The 21,867-nt window shown below is 58.0% G+C and overlaps 1 protein-coding gene across 3 annotated transcripts; it reads left to right on the top strand.

Annotated features, from left to right (window-relative positions):
- Positions 1-11,890: 11,890 nt before the first annotated feature.
- On the top strand, positions 11,891-21,189 carry LOC125626150 (HAUS augmin-like complex subunit 5). 3 transcript variants are annotated; one of them, XR_012665891.1, is made up of 19 exons: positions 11,891-12,051; positions 12,984-13,046; positions 13,313-13,345; positions 13,669-13,693; positions 14,147-14,279; positions 14,923-15,082; positions 15,430-15,505; positions 15,963-16,042; positions 16,121-16,181; positions 16,454-16,581; positions 16,844-16,922; positions 17,177-17,322; positions 17,604-17,766; positions 18,186-18,266; positions 18,459-18,604; positions 19,501-19,615; positions 19,871-19,936; positions 20,203-20,335; positions 20,749-20,880. XR_012665891.1 is itself a non-coding variant. In XM_075122726.1 (19 exons), exons 1-19 carry the CDS (start codon positions 11,954-11,956, stop codon positions 20,867-20,869), a joined length of 1,965 nt encoding a protein of 654 aa, XP_074978827.1. In that variant the 5' UTR covers positions 11,891-11,953; the 3' UTR covers positions 20,870-21,189. The 3 variants fall into 3 exon arrangements, 2 of the variants coding, with proteins under 2 accessions (XP_074978827.1, XP_048684798.2); XM_075122726.1 differs by having other exon boundaries at positions 16,124-16,181; positions 19,871-19,997; positions 20,749-21,189; XM_048828841.2 differs by having other exon boundaries at positions 11,892-12,051; positions 19,871-19,997; positions 20,749-21,189.
- Positions 21,190-21,867: the final 678 nt, after the last annotated feature.

The following is a 21,867-nucleotide window of genomic DNA, read 5'->3' as shown; positions in this document are numbered from 1 at the left end:
ATTGCAACACGCTTCTCTACCGAAAGGGCAGCTCTCATTCTGGTATCCTTGCGCCGCAGGTCGGGGGCCCGCTCAGCAGATAGCTTCAGGAACGTTGCTTTACGCATCCTAAAGTTCTGTACCCACTGGTCCTCATCCCACACCTGCACGACAATGCGATCCCACCAATCAGTGCTTTTTTCCCTAGCCCAAAAGTGACGGTCTACCGTATGCAGCTGCTCTGTGAATGCCAAAGGCACTGATAAAAGTTGCTGCTGTCCATATCACGCTCGGGAGCCTGCGATTCATCCTCTGTCAGTAACTTTGCGAGTAACTCTGCTGCCACGTGCAAGGTCCTCGCGACAATTAACAGCGCACAGGAGAGAAGTGCGGGATCCATCCTCTCTCACTGTAGATGCTGGCACGCACTACAAAGACTGACAGTCAGAAAAACGGCGCGAAGGGAAAGCCAAAGCAGTGCGAAAGGAAGCCAGAAACCATTGGAGGCCTGGGACACAAAGCGGTGCATGATGGGACATTCTGCACATCCCAGGATGCGCCGCGCTCCATTTAGCGATGGGGAAACTGATCTGTCCTCGTCAGCCGCTGTATGCTCCTTTTTGCTGTGGGGTTGTGCATGGGAATATATTTGCGTCTGGTTAGCGGGCAACGTATCCTTTGCTCGTGACACAGTTTATGATGATTTTGTTTTTCCTTGATGTATAGGGCTCTCGGCCCTGTGTGCGCTGTTTCTGTATTGATATTTTTCTACTATTAAAGCCACCACGTGGTGGGTTAAAACTGAACCCTTCTACAAATGTTCATGTACAGGATAAATGTCCTGATGCATGGTACATTCATGTCATCTATTCAAATGATATATAAAAGGAAATCTGCCAAGATTATCTCTTGCACAGTTAAACGGAGATCATGTGGTGGCGCTAACCAGATCTATCTACCCTTTGCTCTTGTTTCCTTTCTGATAGATTTTTGTTTACTTTCTGCATTCTTGCTGCCCAGTGCGGTGGCGGTCACTATGTGGACAATTAACTCCTACTCAACCTGTACTTGTCTCTAGACGGGCCGTACCTAAGCAGATCATCGTTAGGGTTGTGGAGCTGTATTTCTGTGGCTGGCCATCTGGCTGTAGTTTGTTTCGAGATAAATCAAAACACTGGATCTTTTTTATTAGAACTAAGGTTTATCTTGCACTAACGGTACTATGACACTTTTTAAATGAACAGATCACTTCTAAGTAACTCGCTGGCAAAAAACATTTAAGACGGCCTTTGGCGTTGGACCAGTCATCCCAGTGAACTTGACTTCTTTTCTATGGTTTTGTAAAGATTGTAATAAAAGGTTGACTTAAAGCAGCTTAAAAATAAATCTGTTTTTATCCATTCAATATCCGGTACTTCCTCTCTCTGAGGACTGCGTATTAAATGGATTTTTGCCATCGGGACATGGAATGGGAGGCTTGCACCGGCCTGGTGCGGCAGGCCTGGGGGGAACGGTGCAGCTCCCTTCAGGGAGACCATCAGTCTGGGAAAAATTAGGGTGACGGTATGGGTTTCCGTTTCCTCGGCCTCGTGGAAATGTTCTGCTGTGGGTGCTTTTACTGCCTGCACACTGCAGAGCACCACACGGAAATTAATCACTTTAAACTATCTGTGTTTTCCCTGGCCTTTTGATGGTGGTTAATGTAGTGGGAAATATTCCCAAGGAGAAAACGTTCACAAGTGCCTAAATCCCATGTCCAAAAGGCACTTAGTCGCTTAAGGGTTTGTCTACACTGAGAAGTTAATTCGGAAGAAGACAGGATGTGAATTCAAAGCAGAATAGCTATTCCTGATTAACTCTCTGTGTGGATGCTCTCTTTCTTGAATAAAAGTAGGGTAAGCTCTACCTTTTCCTACAGTAAGAGGCAGCAGCAGCCACCTTAGGAGAGCAGCAAGCATGAGCTAAGGAGCAGAAAGCCACAGCCTCACATTCCATCTAAATTATATCAAAACAGTATAACAACAGGCTGTTAAGAAGGCGCTCCTGTCTTAATAGCACCCACCATCACCAGACAAAGAAAGAGATCTTAAGATGTTGACAGAAAACTTTGTTTGATGGCATTGTCTCTGGCAAGGAATCCCTTAGGACAGTTGTGGGTGTGAAATCTCTACTACTTTATTGCTGTATCTTTATGGGCCCTACTTCTCTATTGTTTAGCTGTATGGTCTCTGAGTCTTTAATTGTTTCTGTAAGTTGCCCAACTAATCTTGCCAGATGTAAATCAACTAAGGTGGTGGGATAGGATTGGTTAAAGAATTGTTTCATAACAGGCTAAGATTGGTGAAAAATACTGTCTTGTAGTACTTGAGTTTAAAATGATTGGTTAAGGTGCAGCTAAGCAGGACTCAAGTTTCGCTACGTAAATAAACTGGGGTCCAAAAGGAAGTTCTTTGGAACCTAACGCCAGGACACAGGCCAAGATGAGAGCTGACAGACCTCAGCACCCGGCCAACTATATTGTGCAGAAGCAGCTGTCTGAGGCCTCAGATGATCTAATCTTGACTAGCCACCGAGAAATGTCTGTCTGCCATATTGGGAGTGGTGAGCACAGGTGTCGAGTCCATGGGTGCTCCGGGGCTGGAGCACCCACGGGGAAAAATTAGTGGGTGCTCTGCACCCACCGGCAGCCAAGCTCCCCTCACCCCCTGCCCCACCGCCTCCCCTGAGCGCGCTGCGTCCCCGCTCCTCCACCTACCTCCCAGTGCTTCCTGCCTGGCTGCCGCCAAACAGCTGTTTGGCAGCGTTAGCACGCTCTGGGAGGTGAGGGGAGCGGGAACGTGGCACGCTCAGGGGAGGAGGTGGGGACGAGGTGGGGCTCAGGCGGGGATTTGGCGAAGGAGTTGGAATAGGGGCGGGGGGGAGTTGGGGCAGGGACTTTGGGGAAGGGGTTGGAATGGGAGCGGGGCAGGGCAGGGCGGGGCCTCATGGCAGCGGTGGAGTAGGGGCGGGGACAGAGGGGGGTCAAGCACGCATGGGAAAGAGGGGAAGTCGGCGCCTATGGTGGTGAGAACTGTGTGCTTAGCGTGCACCTTCTGTTTTGGTAACTGTGAATAAGTAGAGGTTAAGGATATTAAGGCTCTTTCACTGGTAAAAGGCACTGCAAACCTGCAGAAGAATACGCCCTGAGCCCTAGGAACTGGGTAAGAATGGGTACTTACATTAACCAGGTTACACCATGAGCCCTAGGAACTGGGTATGGGTGGCCCTGAGCCCTAGGAACTGGGAAAGGGTGGGGGTACCCAAATTAACCGGCTTACACCTTGAGACCATGGAAGTATAAAGTTAGGGTGTCCTAGAGTGTGCGGGTATCAGCACTTTATTCTGAAATAGCTGAAGCCACTTCCAAAATGGACAATTCTAGAATAAGAGCATCTATGCGGCTGTTCATCCAGAATAGCTATTCCAAAAGAACACCCTGTGTATACAAACCTTAAATCTCATTTAAAAGTCAGTGGACTTGCATCGTTGAAAATGGGACTTTGAACCCACAAATCATTTAACTCCAGTGGGAATCAGGTGACATGGTTCTTCCATTGACCTGCTTTGTGCTTCTGTGCCTTTGTTTTCCATCTGTAAAATGGGAATAATATTCACAGGGGTATTGTAAAGATTAATCAATTCATGCCTATAAAGCACTTTGGGATCCTTGGATTTATACGCTTGATGGCATAACAGTTTTTGTTTGTGTTTTTCATATATACGTTTCTGAACCTTTTTGGAATTCTACTGAACGTGGTGTTTCCTCTCGTGGCAGGGAGTAACGCAGAACACCACGCACTTTGTTTCTTCAATAAAACAGAGCAAAAAATAAGAGATGGGAGAAGCTGGAACCCTGAAGGAAGGGTAATTGAATGGCTGTCTGTGACACACTGTACCACAAAGTAGCACCCTGTAATCCCCCCCATCCATCATTCATATATTGTTGTGATCTTTCATACAAAGCGTGCCATGTAAGATATCATAGGAAAGGTCACGATCTGCTGAAACCTGGAGCGCTCTGGACAGCATGCCCTTGAAGGACAGGTACCACAGTCCAACCCTGCCCATCCGCTAAAGGAGGTGCTCCAAACATGAGTCAGGCCTCCAAAAGTCATGAGATTGCTTATCTACAATCTAGTGACTTATAAGCCAATCATTTAGCATTCTTTTTATTTGTCTTCTGGTTTTTGAGCCTTTAGGTCATACTCAGGGAACATTTTTAAGCTCTTTTCTCTAACCATGAGAGCTAGAATTTTTTTTTTTTTAATTGAAGCTAATATTCTCACATACTCATATGACTTCAGTCACAGGGGCTTTAAGGAACATACCTAAGATGTGTGGAAAAAATGGCAAGAGTTGGCAACGCTGGTTTTATCACAGTAGATTTGAGCTATTAAAGAAGACAACAAAAGGCCGGTCCACACTGGGGAAATTTCCCCCCAAATTCTAACTGGTTCTGCTGAGAATTTGGAAAAGTTACCTCAGGACTGCCATAGTCCTGCTCAGACTGTAAAAAGCTGAAACTTGCATATATTCTGTGTAGCAACAATAATAATAACAAGCCCTTGCCCTCCTCTAGCACCTTTCATCTGGGAATATCCGAAGGCTATAAAACCACTAAGTGTCATGATATCCTGGTGAAGAAGGTAAGGGGTATGTCGGGATCACTTCACCCACCACTGAAATGCTGTCACCTCTGGGTAGATGTGACAGAATGCACCCGTGTCTGCACCCTAAACACTGTTGTAATAATCGTTGTACAAAGTATGCCTTGTGAGGTATCATCTTGTCATACATCTAAAGGGAAGGATAACCACCTTTCTGTATACAGTGCTATAAAATCCCTCCTGGCCAGAGGCAAAACCCTTTCACCTGTAAAGGGTTAAGAAGCTAAGGTAACCTAGCTGGCACCTGACCCAAAATGACCAATGAGAGGACAAGATACTTTCAGATCTGGAGGGTGGAGTTACTTTCACCCCTGCAGAGAAGAAAGCACTTGCGGGAGGTTGTTAGTGGTGTACAGATTGTTGTAAATAAACAATAAATCTAGTATCTTTATTCCATCTGTGCTTTTTAGTGTCTAGCAAAGTTATGAATTTCAACTCCCAGGTCCATCTTTTGAAAGTGTTGTGCAGGTTTCCTTTGAGGACGAGGGCTGATAGATCACATACAAAAGTGATTGCTCTGTGAGAAGTGCTCACGCATAGGTGATGTGGTTGGTGTTCTTGTCTTCTTACCTTCTTGTACGAGTTCATTTGAGAGCATAGTGATTGCCTGGTTTCACCCACTGTAACACTCTGTAGCTCAAAATAGCACCCTCTGACCCCCATATTCATCATTCATATGTGGTTGTGATATTTCATAAGAAGCATGCCATGTAAGATATCATATGAAAGGTCACGATCTGCTGATACCCGTTGTTCTGTCCAAATATGTACATCATTCGTGTGTATGAAGTTATGGGATTTAGCTGTAGGGTTGTTGTATGTAAGGGAGCAGTATGACTGCTCAGAGCTCAAGTATGAAACTGCAGAAAAACCTGAGTGTCTCTGGATTAAGTTTAGAAGTGTGAGCAACAAGGGTGATGTCGTGGTGGGAGTCTGCTATAGACCACCGGACCAGGGGGATGAGGTGGACGAGGCTTTCTTCCGGCAACTCGCAGAAGTTACTAGATCGCAGGCCCTGGTTCTCATGGGAGACTTCAATCACCCTGATATCTGCTGGGAGAGCAATACAGCGGTGCACAGGCAATCCAGGAAGTTTTTGGAAAGGGTAGGGGACAATATCCTGGTGCAAGTACTGGAGGAACCAACTAGGGGCAGAGCTCTTCTTGACCTGCTGCTCACAAACCGGGAAGAATTAGTAGGGGAAGCAAAAGTGGATGGGAACCTGGGAGGCAGTGACCATGAGATGGTCGAGTTCAGGATCCTGACACAAGGAAGAAAGAAAAGCAGCAGAATACGGACCCTGGACTTCAGAAAAGCAGACTTTGACTCCCTCAGGGAGCTGATGGGCAAGATCCCCTGGGAGAATAACATGAGGGGGAAAGGAGTCCAGGAGAGCTGGCTGTATTTTAAAGAATCCTTATTGAGGTTACAGGGACAAACCATCCCGATGTGTAGAAAGCATAGTAAATATGGCAGGCGACCAGCTTGGCTTAACAGTGAAATCCTTGCTGATCTTAAACACAAAAAAGAAGCTTACAAGAAGTGGAAGATTGGACAAATAACCAGGGGTGATTATAAAAATATTGCTCGGGCATGCAGGAGTGAAATCAGGAAGGCCAAATCACACCTGGAGTTGCAGCTAGCAAGAGATGTTAAGAGTAACAAGAAGGGTTTCTTCAGGTATGTTAGCAACAAGAAGAAAGTCAAGGAAAGCGTGGGCCCCTTACTGAATGAGGGAGGTAACCTAGTGACAGAGGATGTGGAAAAAGCTAATGTACTCAATGCTTTTTTTGCCTCTGTCTTCACGAACAAGGTCAGCTCCCAGACTGCTGCACTGGGCAGCACAGCATGGGGAGGAGGTGACCAGCCCTCTGTGGAGAAAGAAGTGGTTCGGGACTATTTAGAAAAGCTGGACGTGCACAAGTCTATGGGGCCGGATGCGCTGCATCCGAGAGTGCTAAAGGAGTTGGCGGATGTGATTGCAGAGCCATTGGTCGTTATCTCTGAAAACTCATGGCGATCGGGGGAGGTCCCGGATGACTGGAAAAAGGCTAATGTAGTGCCCATCTTTAAAAAAGGGAAGAAGGAGAATCCTGGGAACTACAGGCCAGTCAGCCTCACCTCAGTCCTTGGAAAAATCATGGAGCAGGTCCTCAAAGAATCAATTCTGAAGCACTTAGAGGAGAGGAAAGTGATCAGGAACAGTCAGCATGGATTCACCAAGGGCAAGTCATGCCTGACGAATCTAATTGCCTTCTATGACGAGATAACTGGCTCTGTGGATGAAGGGAAAGCAGTGGACGTGTTGTTCCTTGACTTTAGCAAAGCTTTTGACACGGTCTCCCACAGTTTTCTTGCCAGCAAGTTAAAGAAGTATGGGCTGGATGAATGAACTATAAGGTGGATAGAAAGCTGGCTAGATTGTCGGGCTCAACGGGTAGTGATCAATGGCTCCATGTCTAGTTGGCAGCTGGTTTCAAGTGAAGTGCCCCAAGGGTCAGTCCTGGGGCCGGTTTTGTTCAATATCTTCATAAATGATCTGGAGGATGGTGTGGACTGCACCCTCAGCAAGTTTGCAGATGACACTAAACTGGGAGGAGAGGAAAATAGGCTGGAGGGCAGGGATAGGATACAGAGGGACCTAGACAAATTGGAGGATTGGGCCAAAAGAAATCTGATGAAGTTCAACAAGGACAAGTGCAGAGTCCTGCACTTAGGACAGAAGAATCCAATGCACCGCTACAGACTAGGGACCGAATGGCTCGGCAGCAGCTCTGTAGAAAAGGACCTACGGGTTACAGTGGACGAGAAGCTGGATATGAGTCAACAGTGTGCCCTTGTTGCCAAGAAGGCCAATGGCATTTTGGGATGTATAAGTACGGGCATTGCCAGCAGATCGAGGGACGTGATCGTTCCCCTCTATTCGACATTCGTGAGGCCTCATCTGGAGTACTGTGTCCAGTTTTGGGCCCCACTACACTACAAGAAGGATGTGGAAAAATTGGAAAGAATCCAGCGGAGGGCAACAAAAATGATTAGGGGACAGGAACACATGACTTATGAGGAGAGGCTGAGGGAACTGGGGATGTTTAGTCTACGGAAGAGAAGAATGAGGGGGGATTTGATAGCTGCTTTCAACTACCTGAAAGGGGGTTCCAAAGAGGATGACAGAACAAGGAGTAATGGTCTCAAGTTGCAGTGGGGGAGATTTAGGTTGGATATTAGGAAAAACTTTTTCACTCGGAGGGTGGTGAAACACTGGAATGTGTTACCTAGGGAGGTGGTGGAATCTCCTTCCTTAGAAGTTTTTAAGGTCAGGCTTGACAAAGCCCTGGCTGGGATGATTTAATTGGGTATCGGCCTTGCTTTGAGCAGGGGGTTGGACTAGATGACCTCCTGAGGTCCCTTCCAACCCTGATATTCTATGATTCTATGATCAAAATGCAGTTTGGGAAGGACATTGAGGACGTGTTCCAGCTTTGTGGGTCATCAAAAAATGAAGGTACCCAAAAATAAGTGGACACTTGGCAGAATTGCCCAGCTGCCCTGAAATATTATTGGCCAGCAGTTGAACTCAAATTGCAGGGTCGAGGCCAATTAGAATTTAACTCCTCATCCTTTGAATTCAACTGTTGGCAATTCTGCCAAGAGTCCATTTATTTTTGCATACCTTCATTTTTGCATCCCCAACTTCTGGGGATTTTGTCCAGATTTCTCTTTTTTTGAGGTTTTGCTTTTATATATAAAGGGCCTGGATTGAAGTTCAACAGCTGTATGCATCCGATGAAGTGAGCTGCAGCTCACGAAAGCTTATGCTCAAATAAATTGGTTAGTCTCTAAGGTGCCACAAGTCCTCCTTTTCTTTTTGCGAATACAGACTAACACGGCTGTTACTCTGGAACAGGTGTAGACGTGACCTGAAGGCATTTTTAAAAGCAAAATCTGATGACTGATCTGCTCCAGGCACGATCTCAATCAAGATTTGCGGGCCTATAAGTCGATGAATGTTTCCCATCTTTCCAGCAATATTCTGTTTAAAAAAAAAAAACAAAAAAAAACAAGCCCTATTTTTGGTGGTTCACTTTTCTAATGTTGGTGTTTAAATATCCCTCTTTCTTGTAGATACTTAGGCATGTGAGTAACTTTAAAACTCAATGGCCTAGATTATGGGTCGGCAACCTTTCAGAAGTGGTGTGCCGAGTCTTCATTCACTCACGTTAATTTAAGGTTTTGCGTGCCAGTAATACATGTTAAAGTTTTTTAGAAGGTCTCTCTCTGTAAGTCTCTATATTATATAACTAAACTATTGTCATATGTAAACAAGATTTTCAAAACGTTTAAGAAGCTTCATTTAAAATTAAATTAAAATGCTGATCTTACGCCGCTGGACCGCTCAGCCGCGGCCAGCCTGGGGTTCCGTTCACCTAGGCCAGCAGCAGGCTGAGCGGGGCCTGCGGCCGGGACCCCGGCTGGCAAGGGGCCGGCAGCCAGAACCCCCGACCGGCAGCGGGCTGAGCGGGGCCAGCGGCCGGGACCCCAGACCGGCAGTGGGCTGAGTGGCTCAGCCCGTTGCCAGTCTGGAGTTCTGTCCGCCGGCTCCTGCTTCTGGGATCCCGGTCCTGCTTACATAGAGTGGGTACCTACCTTCTCCCTGGTTCTAGCCCAGAGGAGTGTGGGTCCTCTGCGCTTTAATAATCTGTCCCCGCAGTGCAAAGCACAGCTGCACAGGACGTGGGGCAGGGTCTCGGAGTAGCCGCACTTCCTGCAACGCTTGTCTCGGTTCCCGTGGCGGACGGCTCCGTTGAGCGGGACGCAGTTGTGCCGGGCACGGGGGATGAACCGCTAGTCGGCGAAGCGGGTGAAGCCACCCCCGGCGAGGAAGTGGTTGCTGGCATCCCACTTGCTGGTCAGTTCAAAGGCTTTTCCCTGGTCTGGCTTACGCTTCAGGGCTTCTATGTACAGCGAGTCGATGGCTGCCTTCAGGGTCCTCTCCAGCAGGCCCCTGGCGCTCGGGGTGACGATGGTGTTGTCCTCAGACCTGATCTGCGGCACCCGGGCCAGCTCTTTTCCGCCCCCCGACCCCAGTCCCCTACCGGGGCAGGGTGAAGAAGCTATGTCCTGCCGGCGGCTGCTGCAGGGCAGGCAAGCTCCCCACTCCCCCACCTCTTCCCGCAGCCTGCTGGGTGCCTGCCCCGTCTCCTCTCCCTCCCTGCCGCCCATCAGCTGAGGGCCCTGGCAAGGGAGGGGGAGCCACAGCGCGCTCCCTGCTCCGGGGAGGAGGCGGAGAAGAGTTGGGGATGGGGCCTTGGGGAAGGGGGGTGGAATCTGGGCAGGGGGCTGGGAGCACCCCCACGACCCTAGCCCCTGCCCCCAGCCCTCTGCTCTGACCGCTGCACCCCCCCATGAACTCAGCCCTGACTCCAGCACCCTGCACACATACCCAGCCCCCCTGTCCTGACTCCAGCACCCCACACACAGCCCCAGCCCCCCCATGCCTTGGCTCTTGCACCCCCCACATTCCCACCCCCACCCCTCGCACCAAATGGGAGCTGCCCAGCTACGCACTCCGCACCCAAACCTCCTGCCCTAACCCTGAGCTCTCTCCCTCATTCTAGCTCCTGGCCAGACCCTACACCCCAACCTGCAGCCTCCTCCTTCACTCCCACCCTCAGCTCAGTGCAGAGAGAGGAAGCGAATAGGCTAGAACCAGGGAGAAGGAAGGTACCCACTCTATGTGGGCGGGACCCAGATCCCAGACTGGAAGCGGGATGAGTGGGGCCGGCACCCGGGACCCTGGCTGGCAGGAGCCGGCGGACGGAACCCGAGACCGGCAGCGGGCTGAGAGGTGCCCCTGGGGAGAACCTGCTGGTTAAAAGAATTAAAAGTCAGCTGCCTCGTGCGGCTGCGGGTCTGTTCCCGGGAGCTGGGGGGTCAGCGGGTCAATCCCCGCCCCCGGCGCCCGCTGCTTTCTCCGTCCGCACGAGCTGCCTCGCTCCTCTCGCCGCTGCCGCCGGACGCGGCTGATCTGCATAACCCCGCCCCCCGACAGGGGCCCCGCCCCGCGCCGCCCCCTCGTCTCCCCGCCCCAGGCGCTGGGTGCCGCGCTCCGCCGCAGCCCCTCTCGGCCCCGGCCCCGGGGGGCGCCTCCGGCCGCCACTGGTCCAGCCACCGCCGCGGCCCTGAGCTCCCTCAGCTTCTGCACTCGGCTCGGGGAGCCCGGCAGTGAGAGCCGGGCTGTGCATGGAGGGGAGTTTCTGGGGGTGCGGGGCGCGCAGGGGCGACGGAATTTCCGGTCCCTAAAAGGGGGGGGCACCAGCGCCGGAACGTGGCCACCCCCCTCCCGCGGCTCCCCTTCCTCCGAGCCCCCACCCTTGCCCCTCCCCATCGCTCGAGGCCCCGCCCCTTCCCCCCGAGTTCCCCCCGGCGCTTCACTTTCTCCCCGATCTCCTGCTCTCATGCCGCCTCTTCCCCCCAGTCCCCGCCCCCGCCCCGCCCCTTCCCCCAAGGCTCTGCCCGGTGCCGCCCCTTTCCCCGGTTCTCCAACCCCGCAATGCCCCTTCCCCCTTGTGCTTCCCCTTCTTCCTGAAACCCTGGCCTGCCCCGCCCCTTCCCCAAGACTCCGCCCCCACACGGACCCTTTCCCCAAACCCCGCCCCCACACCGCCCCTTTCCCCAAACCCCGCCCCCACACCGCCCCTTTTCCCCATCGGCGCTCCCGCACGGTCCCACCCCTCCTGGGCCCGCCCCTACCCCGCCTCTTGCTCCAAGGCCCCGCCCTCGCCCCGCCCTTTCTACCGAGCCCCCGCCCCCGAACAGCCCCTTCGCCCAGTCCCGTCCCCACTCCGCCCCTTCCCCGGAGTCCTCACTGCCACGCTGCCCATTGCCCCCGAGTCCCTGCCCCCTCACTGCCCCTTCCCTCTAATCCCCACCCCTGGTTGGAGGTGGAGGCTGACAGCTTGCAACCCCCCCCCCGTAATAACCTCACGACCCCATTTTGAGAACCCCTGGGGTACAGAAGGGCTCAGCAAAGACCCGCGGGAATTCACATGAGCTGCGCCTTCTCTTCGTCCTGCCGGAAGCCTGCAGGTGGCGCTGTTACACGCCGGGGAGGGGCCACCCTGGGGCCTGTGCTGGGACCCGCACCTGAAGGGGGGAACAGCAAATTGCGGCTGCCGGCAGGCCCCGCCCCCCAGCAGCGGCAGGCCCCGCCCCCAGCTCCCGGCGGGCCTTGCGGCAGCGGCCGGCGCGCTCGGTGCTCGGGTCCCGGCATGGAGCGGGGCGGGCCCGCGCTGGAGCTGAAGCTCTGGGCGGCCCAGGAGATGGGGCTGCCCCCCGGGAAGGTGCCCCCCGACGGGGCCTTCCGCCGGTGAGAGCCCCGGGCCCCCAGCGCGGGACCCCCCCCCGTCTCCCGCCCCCCCGGACCCTCCCCCCCAGCTCGGGGCCCCCCCGGCTCCTTCCCCGCCCCCCTCCCAGCGCGGGAGCCCCCCGGCTCCTTCCCCGCCCCCCTCCCAGCGCGGGACCCCCCGGCTCCCGCCCCCCCGGACCCTCCCCCCCAGCGCGGGAGCCCCCCGGCTCCTTCCCCCCCCCCCAGCGCGGGGACCCCCCCGTCTCCCGCCCCCCCGGACCCTCCCCCCCAGCTCGGGGCCCCCCCGGCTCCTTCCCCGACCCCCCCCTCAGGTCGGGGCCCCCCCGGCTCCTGCCCCCCCCGGCTCCCGCCCCCTGCCCCCCCCCCCGCTCCCTGGCTCCTGTTCCGCGGGTTTCCGTTTTCCTCCTTGTCGGCGGGCTCCTGCAGCTCCCCCCCCCCCCCCCCGGCCACCTTTCCCCTGCTCCTTCGGGGTCCCCGCTGTGGGGGCGGCCTCCCTCTCTCCTCGCGTCCTGCCCCCCGGTCCTCCTCCCCCCTTGGCCCCCCCTTGCCTCCTCTGCTCCTTGGTACCTTCCTGCCCCAGCCCCCAGCCCTCCACCTTTCTTCCCCATGGGTTCCCTGACTGCCCTACTGCCCCCACATCCCCATTCACTGCCCCTTGATTATATCCCAGCTGTGGGGCCAGAGCCCCCCCCCCACTCCGCTCTCCCCCATAAAAGGGCCTCCCAGCCCCCTGCCAGGTTACCCCCGAGCCCTGTGAGGTTACCTGGATGAGCCTGGCCCGGTGGGGGGAGGGAAGGAAAAGGGGGTATCCAGCCCTGGGGCAGGGACGTTGGGGGGGGGTATACGGCCCTCAACCAAGGGCCACCCATGCTCCTCGTAGAGGTTTCAGGTCGCGTCCCCGTGGGGCTGATGCTGTTGCTCTGTATCCCCAGGATGTGCTCAGGCCAGTGTGCGGAGATCTGGAGATACGTCACCCGGCACGTGCACCACCAGAGGTGAGAGGAATGGGGTTCGGCGCCTTTCCCCTCAAAGGGCCGCTGGCTCCCACCCGGCCCCAGGGTGGGGGTCTGGCTGGCTCAGGGGGGCAACAGCGGGGAATCGGACATGGGGCCTTCTGCTTTTCAGGTCTCCTCCCAGAGCCAGGGGTAGAACCCAGGAGTCCTGGCTCCCGTCCTCCTCTGCTCTAACCACTGGATCCCCCTCCGTTCCCAGAGCCATTGCTGCTTCTGCAGTAGATTCACCCCTCTCTCTTTCCTCACAGGAATGTGAAGAAGATCCGAGGGAACTTGCTGTGGTATCCTTTCCTCGTTCCCTTTTGCCGTGGGGGCTTGTTACTATGGGCAGCTTTTTCACCAAGGGGCCTATCCAGCCCAGTGTCGTGCCCCGTCCCTGCCACTTAGATCAAGCCCCTGGGCCCATCCAGCCCGGTGTCCCCTATGCCCTATAGGAGCGGGTTTAATTTCCTCGCCGACCCTTGGCTGGCGTCCGTCTCCTGGCCTTGGACCTCCAAGCTTGCTGGCTCCGACCTCTCCCTGACGTCTGTCTGTCTGTCTGTCCGTCTGTCCAGGCCTCTGTCACTCTCCACGTTCAGCCTCCTTTACTCAGGCCTTGCCTCAGGTACCAGCATCTGGAGGAGGCAGAGGTGAGGGGGCTGGTGGAGACTGCTGGGTGGATAGGGGCGTGTGGGTGGGATGGGACGGGACGGGTGTTGTGGATGGGATTGGGTGTTGCTGTGGTGGGTGGGGGAGTCGGTAGGGGATGGTAATCTGGATTTGGAGGGGCGGGGAAGTGGATCAGGGTGCTGTGGGATGGGATAGAGTGGGTCAGGGTAGGGGATGGGGTCGTGGGGCAAGGTGAGGATCAGGTGGTGCTGCGGGGTGGAATAGGGTGGGAGCAGTGGGTGGGAAGTGAGTCGGGGTGGGATCGTGGTGCAGAGGGGTCCTATGGCATGGGATAGTGGGTGCCTTGTTGCTGAGCTGTGGATCTGGGAGATGAGGGTGGGGGATTGGGGTGCTGCAGGGTGGAACAGGGGCCTTGCCATGGGGTGAGCAGGATGCCTGGGTCTACAGCAGTCGGTGTCTCCCCCTCCGCACAGGGAAAGCCCAGTGGGTCGGAACCAGAGCAGGAGCGGCGCCAGCAGCTTGCCCAGGGCGTGGCCCGCCTGCGTGGGGAGCTGCAGCAGCTGGACCTGCAGATAGAGACAGCCCAGCGCGAGGTCATGGCTGACGGTAAGGGGGGAGCCCCAAGGATCTGGGAGGCGGCGTAGTCTGTGCCTCCAGCGCTCTACCCCAGGCCATTGCTCTGGGGGTGGGGGTCACAAAGTCCACCCCAGTTCTCCCCCAACACCCAGTGGGATCATCCCCCTGCAGCCCAAATCCATTTCCCCCCACTTCTTCTTGGGGGGCAGGGTAGGATCTGCGGATCTGGGAGATGAGGGTGGGGGATTGGGGATTGGGATGATTTAACTGGGAATTGGTCCTGCTTTGAGCATGGGGTTGGACTAGATGACCTTCTGGGGTCCCTTCCAACCCTTATATTCTATGATTCTATGATTCTATGATTGTTCCACTGCCCTGCCGTCCTTGAGGGCAGCATCCCCCCATGTGGTCTCTTCTCCATCCGCAAAGTTCCCGTGGCCCGTGGGGCTGCTGATTTCCCCCTATGGTCCCTCCCCAGACAATCACCTGTGGGGTTCACACCCGTCACCTCAGGACTCCTGGGTTCTGGGAGCGGGGCAGGGGAGTGGGAGAGGCTGGGAGCCAGGACTCCTGGGTTCTATCCCCAGCTCTGGGAGGGGAGTGGGGCCTTGTAGTTAGCGTCTGGGGCTTGGGGTGGGGTTTCCCTGATGGTCTTTCTACTCCCACCCCGCAGAGGTCTCCCTGGAGGCGGCCCAGGAGCGGATCCGTGACGCCCAGCGCCGCTCCCTGCTGCTCAAGGCCTATGCGGCCCGCCTGGCCAAGGAACGCCAGCAGCTGCAGGGCAGCGTAGCACAGCTGAGGGGGCGGCTGGAGCAGCTGAAGGACATCAGCAGGTGTGTGGGGGGTGGTTCCGTCCTTAGCGTGGGGTCCCCACTGCTCCTGGTCGCGTCCCCCGGAATCCTTTGCTTCTGAAGCACTATCCGGCGGACATCTCTGCTGGGCAGTAGCTCCCAGAATCTTTTGCTCCTTGGTAGGGGGTCCCATGGCAGGTGGCATTAGGGATTGGTGATTGCCCATCCTGGGTAGCATCTCTCAGTATCCTTTGCTCCATGGCAGGGTCCCGCTGGGTATGGGGGGGGGATGTCCTTAACTGTGCTCCCCCTTCCTCTCCCGCCCCCTCCCTCCTCCCCCCCCGTCCTGCCCCCCAGCCAATTTTCACAGCCTCCTCTGGTCTCTGCAGAAAGGCCAAGGTGGAGCTGACGGTGAGAGGGAAGGTGCCTGATCTCGGGTTTGCTGGCTTGGAGCCTGAAGTACTGGTGAGTTGGGGAGAGGATAGTGGGTAGATCCTGGGTGGGGGGAGAGGAATTTGAGAATCCTGCTCCCCTCTGCAAGTTGGGGGTGGTGATCTGGGGATCCCAGTCCTGGATCTCATGGGGGGGAATCTGGAGATGCCAAGGCAGGCTCTAGTGACAAGGGGTACCCGGTAATCTGAGCCCTGTGAATGCCAGCATGGGGCTCTGGTGATCTCCCTGTGGGATCTGGCGATGGGGTTTGGTTGGGAAGGAGGAGGGAATCGGACCGGGCCCCGGGGGGAGTCTGTCGGGCCATTGGCAATCAGGTCTTGGTATCCTGAGGGATCTCCCTGAGCCTGGTGCCTGGATCCCAATAAGGGGGGAGGATCCAGTAGATCCTGGTGATCTGCAGCTTTCTTGAGGGCCGTCGTGTCTTCCCCACCCCAGTAACCCGTCCGCGTGTCTGTCCCTGTCTCTGCAGCGGGACGTGCGGACGGCCTGCCAGCTGCGCTTCCACTTCTTGAAGTCACTCTTCGAGCACAGCACTTCTGGGGCCCGCCCGTAAGATCCTGTGAGCTCCCCTGCCCTCTCCTTCCCCCGTGCTCTGTTTCTGACCCGCCTCATGTGTGTCTCTCTTAGCAGCGGGACAAGCGAGGAGCTGCTGGACACGTCCTACCAGCACTGGCTGAGCACGGTGGAGGTAACGGGGGGGGAGGGAGGAGCAATGGGGTAGGGACTCTGGGGACGGCTCGCCTGCTGCAGGGATGCAGCCACCTCTGGAAGGGGCAGCTGGGAGCCCCTTAGCGCTGGGCTGGGGCATTGGGGCAGCCCTGACTGCCAGGGGAGAGCCCCCTGCCCTGCTCCCTGCAGCGCAGCGCCCTCTAGCCCCGTATGGGGCATTGGAGCCAGCCGTGAGGGAAGGTACAGCATCACTGGCCCACTGTGGCTCATCCCACCTCTCTGCCCACGCAGGCCATCGTGGGTTCCCACCCTCCCAACCATGTCCTGGCAGCCCTGGAGCACCTGGCCCTGGAGAACACCCTGCAGATGCAGGAGCTCACCAGCCGCATTGACATTCCCCGCGACGTAGAGGCCCTCAAGTGGGTACCGCTAAGGGGCTGACAGTGTGGGGGTGTGGTGCTGTACGGAGCTATCGCCCCCCAGTGGTGGTGGCTTGTACTTGGGGGTGGGGGCAGAGTCAGAGCTCGAGAGAGAGGGGTGCTGTGGGGCTTTGGCCCCCTGGTGGTGTCAGCTTGTACTGCAGGGGGCAGAGTCTGGGCTCTGGGGCCTGTCACCCCAGAGGTGCTGCAGTGACCCATGACACCAATGCTGGGACCTGTATCTCTGTCCTCTGACCTGCAGGTTCCGCTACGAGAGCTCCCGTCTGGAAGACCTGGCAGGGCCGCCAGCAGCCCTGCCCTCAGTCCGGGGCCTCATACAGGTGAGTCGGGGCATGGGGAGGGGCAGGCAGGGCCGCATATGGGGGCTGGGCAGTGCCAGTGGCTAGGATATAGTGGGGGGGAGGGAGCCACATCCGGGGCTCCGGGAGTGTGGGATATATCAGGGGGAAGGGGCTGTATCTCAGTGCTGGGGGGTCCCAGGGACAACAGGGCCCATATCTCCAGCTGGGTTATAGTGGGGGGAGGGGGCAGAGTCCCCTGGCCCCTCCTCACCTGCTCCCTCCCCCGGCTGCAGGAAGGCTGGAGCAGGTGTGAGGAGCTGTGGGTGCAGCAGCTCCCCCTACAGGCCCGGGAGCAGTGCTGCACGGCCCAGCTGGCCTCTCTCGTGCAGGAGATGCACCGGCTGGTGGCGGACGGCTCGGAGCACGCGATCCTCGCCAGGTAGCTGCCTCTGGCTCTGGGAGACACCCCGCCCCCTGAACTCAGCCCTGCACAGTTCGTGACCACCCACCGCTGGGAGAGCGCTCCCTGCTGGCGGGACTTCCCACCCCAGGGGTACCCCGGCTCTGTCAGGGCCCCCTGGAGCGCGCTCCCTGCTGGGGAGACTTCCCTGTCCTGTGGGGTCCCCCTGCGCTCTCGGGGCCCTGTGGTGAGCACCCCCTGCTGGGGAGACTCCCCCCCCCAACCCCCCACTGAACTGGCCTGTCCCGCCCGGCCTCCAGGGCGGTGCTGGAGCTGGAGCTGCGGGCTGTGCGGCTGGCAGGGCTGCGGGATGGGCTGCGTCGAGGCTGCCAGGAACTGGAGCAGGAGGCAAGTGCCCGCCATGCGGAGCTGCAGGCCTTGCAGAGCAAGCGTCAGCGCATCCTGGACTTCCGCCACCTGGTGGTGAGTGCGGGAAGCACGGGGGGAATCTGGGGGCCAGAGCAGGGCAACCTCTGGACGTGGGACCTGCCTGGGGGGTGGGGAGGCAGTAGGGCACACAGGAGGATGAGGTGGGGTTGGCTGGGAGGGTGTCCATGGGTGGGGGGTTCCTGGAGGGGGATCCACAGGGTACCTGGCTGGCCTGTGGGGAAGGAAGTAGAGGGGGTGCATGCTGAGGGGAGTATATGGGTTTGGGGATGATGGGGGGGAGGGGAGGCAGGGAAAGGAAGGAGTGGACAAGTTGGGGGTTGGGGGGTTCCTTCTGTGGGAAAGGGAGCGATTGCGGGGTTGAATATGGGGTGCCTTGCTGCCCCGGGGGGAGCAGGGACACTGTCTTGAAGCATCCCCAGGACTGACACTTTCTCTACCCCCTTCCCCCCCAGCGTGAAAAGCAGCAGCACGTCCGGGCGCTGATCAAAGGCACCTCCTACATCAAATGCCAGCTCCGCAAGGACCAGGCCGAGGTGAGACACCCTCCCATGCCATGGGGCGGGATCAAGGGGCACTGACAGAGGATGGGGGAGTCCAGGGCTGGGATACCAGGAGGCTGTGGGTCGGGCCTGAGGGGCACCGGCAGGGCTGGGGGAGTGGGGCCCAGGGCTGGGAGGGCGGGGCAGCAGCATGGTCTCCCCCAAACCCCGCTCTCTCTCTCTCAGGTCCAGGCCTTCGTGCAGAGGAAGCTGCTGGGCCCGGAACAGGACGTGACCCTGGAGTCGCAGCGGCTTCACGGGGGGGTGGAGCGCGAGGTCCGGCAGCTGGGGGCCATCGCCCTCCCCTGCCTGCTGCACCGCAGCCTCCCGGGGTGAGTCTCCCCCCACCCTCCTGCTCTGTCTGATTGCTCTCCCCCACAGCGAGCAGGGTCCTGGGGCCAACTGTCCCCTCTTGGGCTGCCCCAGGGGCTGGGTCCCCATATGGGGGGGGCGCACCTTGGCCTTGGGGGTGTACCTGTGCTCCCCCTCCTGCACTACTGGACTTGGGGTATGCAGGATTCCTGGGATTTTCTCCCCCCTCCCCTTCCCTCCCCACCTGTGTCCCATTGAAACGGGGCTGAGACCCACCCTGGGAAAAGCACCCTGAGATCTGCCGGTTGGAGGGAGGGAGGGAGGTGCCCGCAGAGCAGTACTGGTACTCTGCTCCTCTGCCCCAAGCTGGGGGTGCTGGTCCTCTGGGAGGAGCATCAGTACTTCAGCAGTGGGATTAATGCTGCAGTCGGGGCACGGAGACAAGCAGGAGCGTTGGTGCTGGGGAATACTAATGAAAACCCCGTATTCTCTGGGCGGAGAGCTAATACCCTGAGAATAGGGCAGGGGCTTTAATACTCTGGTGGGCGCATGAATACTCCCCCCCGGGGGGGGGGGGGGGTAATGCTCTGAGAGCCTTGGTACCCGAGATCTGTGGTAGGAGGATTAATACTTTCTGGGCTGATAATGCTCTAGGAGCGTCGGTAGCCTCTAGCGGTGAGAGGAGCATTGATACTCTGGGGTATTAATACGCTGGGAACACTGGTACCTGCTCTCCCGGGGGTACCAGTGCTGTACTATGCCGGCAGGCTGCTGTGAGGACGGGGCCCCGCCAGCCCTTCCTGGGGAGCGGGAGGGCTGTGGGCTGGGGTGCCCGGTGGGGATGGGGGATGCCTGAGGGTGAGGGGTTCAGGGGCTGATCCTCAGCTGCCCTGACCCGGTCGTCCCCCGCCTCCAGGTCCCAACAGGTCCCAGCCCACGAGCTCTCCATCCATCGGCTGGACCAGACGGGGCTCGCCCAGCACCGGGCCTTCCTCACTGTGTGCCAGGCTGCCGGCTTCCCTCTCTACAAGGTGAGATGCACACTTGGTGGAGCAATGGGGCAGGGAGCAGGAATGTCTCCCCACAGGGTGGGAGTGAACCACTCCTCTGAGACCCTCTTCTGGGGAGAGATGGGATGGGGGGCCCCGGGGAGGGGGTGAGGCAGGAGCACCCCCCAAGTTTATTCTGCATTAAACCTCCCCAGAGCCCCCTGGGGGGTGATCTTGGGGGAGAGGGGGCAGGTCCTGTCTCCCCTCACCCCCTGTGTCTATCTGTCTCTGCCCCAGGCCCCGGAGCACCTCCTGCCCCACATGGCTGAGCTGAAGAAGGAGCTGCTGGCCCTGCGTGCCCAGCTGAGTTACAAGAGCCAGGCGCTAGCCAGCCTGCAGCAGCGCCAGGGGACCAACGTGCAAGGTGAGCTCTCCCCATGGCTCCAGGGGGGCGACCCCCAGCCTGCGGCCCCTTCCCAGGGTCTGCGAGGGGCACCCTCCTGGCACACGAGCCGGCCTGAAGGGTGGCAGGACCATGGCATCCGCCCAGCACAGCACAGCTCAGCACCCCCCCGCCCCCCCCCCCAGCCATAACTCCTCCGGGCCTCACCAATGTCTCTTTCCCCCAGTCCTGCTGCAGGCCCTGCGGGACCACGACCGGGAGCAGGCCGGAGCCCTGGGGCCGCGGATCCAGCTGGTGACCGAGCAGTGCGAGCGCCGCATGGAGCGCTGGCCCGAGGTGCAGGCCACGATCGACGCCTGGTGAGGAGCCCCCGCCCACCTGGTTTATGGGACGCCTTGTTCTCCAGAGGGGGGAGGCCCTGCCCATTCTGTGCTGGGAGGGGGTCCAGGGTTGGTTCTCCCCTGCCTGGGGTGGGGTTGGGGCTGTGAGGAAGAAGGGGGCTTGCCCAAGTGGAGGGGGGGCACAGGAGGGACTGATTGGGGGGGGGTTGGAGGCTGGGGTGGGAAGGAAGGGGGTGGTCTGGTGCCTCTGGAGAATGGGCGTAGCTAGGGGGTGGCCGGGGGGGGGGGGCATTGCCATAAGGGATGATGTGGGGGGGGGGCAGATTTTGAGTGTGGACGTGGTGGTGTCTGTGCTGGGGGGGGAAGTGGGGCGAGGGGCCGGAAGGAGCCATCTCACCTGCTGCCCTCTCTCTCCCCGTCCCTGTGTTCAGGTGGGAGCAGCCGGGGCAGTTCTCCCTGCCGGCGGAGCACCGCCAGGGCCTCACCTTGCAGCAGTGGCTGGAGCGCTGGACCCTGGCCCTCAAGACCCTCCAGCAGCACAGCTGGGCCTGATGGCCCCGTCCTGCCTGGGAGGGGCTCGGGGAGCCCCGCCCCCAAAGGGGTGCAGTTGTAGGTAGCCACACCCATGTTAGGCGCGTCCCACCCACACTCCTTCCCTATCTGGGGTGCAGTTATTGGGGGCCTAACCCAGCTGTCCCCTCTTCCACAAGGTGGGGGGTCAGTGTAAGGGGGGGTGACCCAGATGCTGGTGGTGGGAGGGTTGGTGGGGCTGAGCGGAGGTGGGGGAGCAGTGTCAGGTGTGGGGGGGATCCCACGTGGGTTTTGTGGCGTTCTGTAATTCCCATTGTTCTGAATAAACTGACTAATGCGCATTCAGGTCTATGACAGGGACTGGGACATGGGGCCTTTCCCCTCTGGGGGACGCCAGCTCCGACCTGCCCCAGGGCAGGGACTGGCAGGCTCAGGTGGGTGGGGAATGGTCCCCTGCTAGGGGGCACCAGCTCTATCTGGCTGCTCCAGGCTGGCTTGGCCTGTGGTTCTGCCTGGACCATCCCACCCTCCCTTGTGCCCTGCCCTAGGGGCCAGTAAAGACGGCCCTGTCCTGGGCACCTGAGCCCAGGGGTTTATTCCTGTGCTGAGGTAGCAACAGCCCCTGCTGCATCTTCCTTGCCTGTCCTACCCAGCGCAGCCCACTTGGGGCAGGCAGGGATCCCCTCCCTGAGCTCGCTGCCCTGGCTGCGGCCATGCCCTCCTTGGCAGAACCACCTCTGAAGCCTTTGGGGGGCTTTGGGGGCAACTTTGTCCTTATCCCTCTTCCATGGAGAAACTGAGGGATGGAACAGGGAGAGGTGAGTGGCTTGAACCCAGGAGCCCTGGCTCCCAGACTCACCCCCTCCCCCTTCCTATTGGAAATCAAGTGGAGGGAAGCTTTGCTGGGGGGACCCCCAGCTAGGAAGTGGGGGTAGACAGCACCTATCGGTGGGGGGCGGGAGGCCCCTCTCAGGCTGATCCCTCTGACTTCCTCAGACTGGGCCCTGGGAGTGTCCCAG

The sequence above is a fragment of the Caretta caretta genome, chromosome 24 (assembly GCF_965140235.1).
Source record: "Caretta caretta isolate rCarCar2 chromosome 24, rCarCar1.hap1, whole genome shotgun sequence".
Lineage (NCBI taxonomy): Eukaryota > Metazoa > Chordata > Testudines > Cheloniidae > Caretta > Caretta caretta.
The sequence above is the reverse complement of the archived record's forward strand: the minus strand, read 5'-3'. Positions and strand labels throughout refer to the sequence as shown.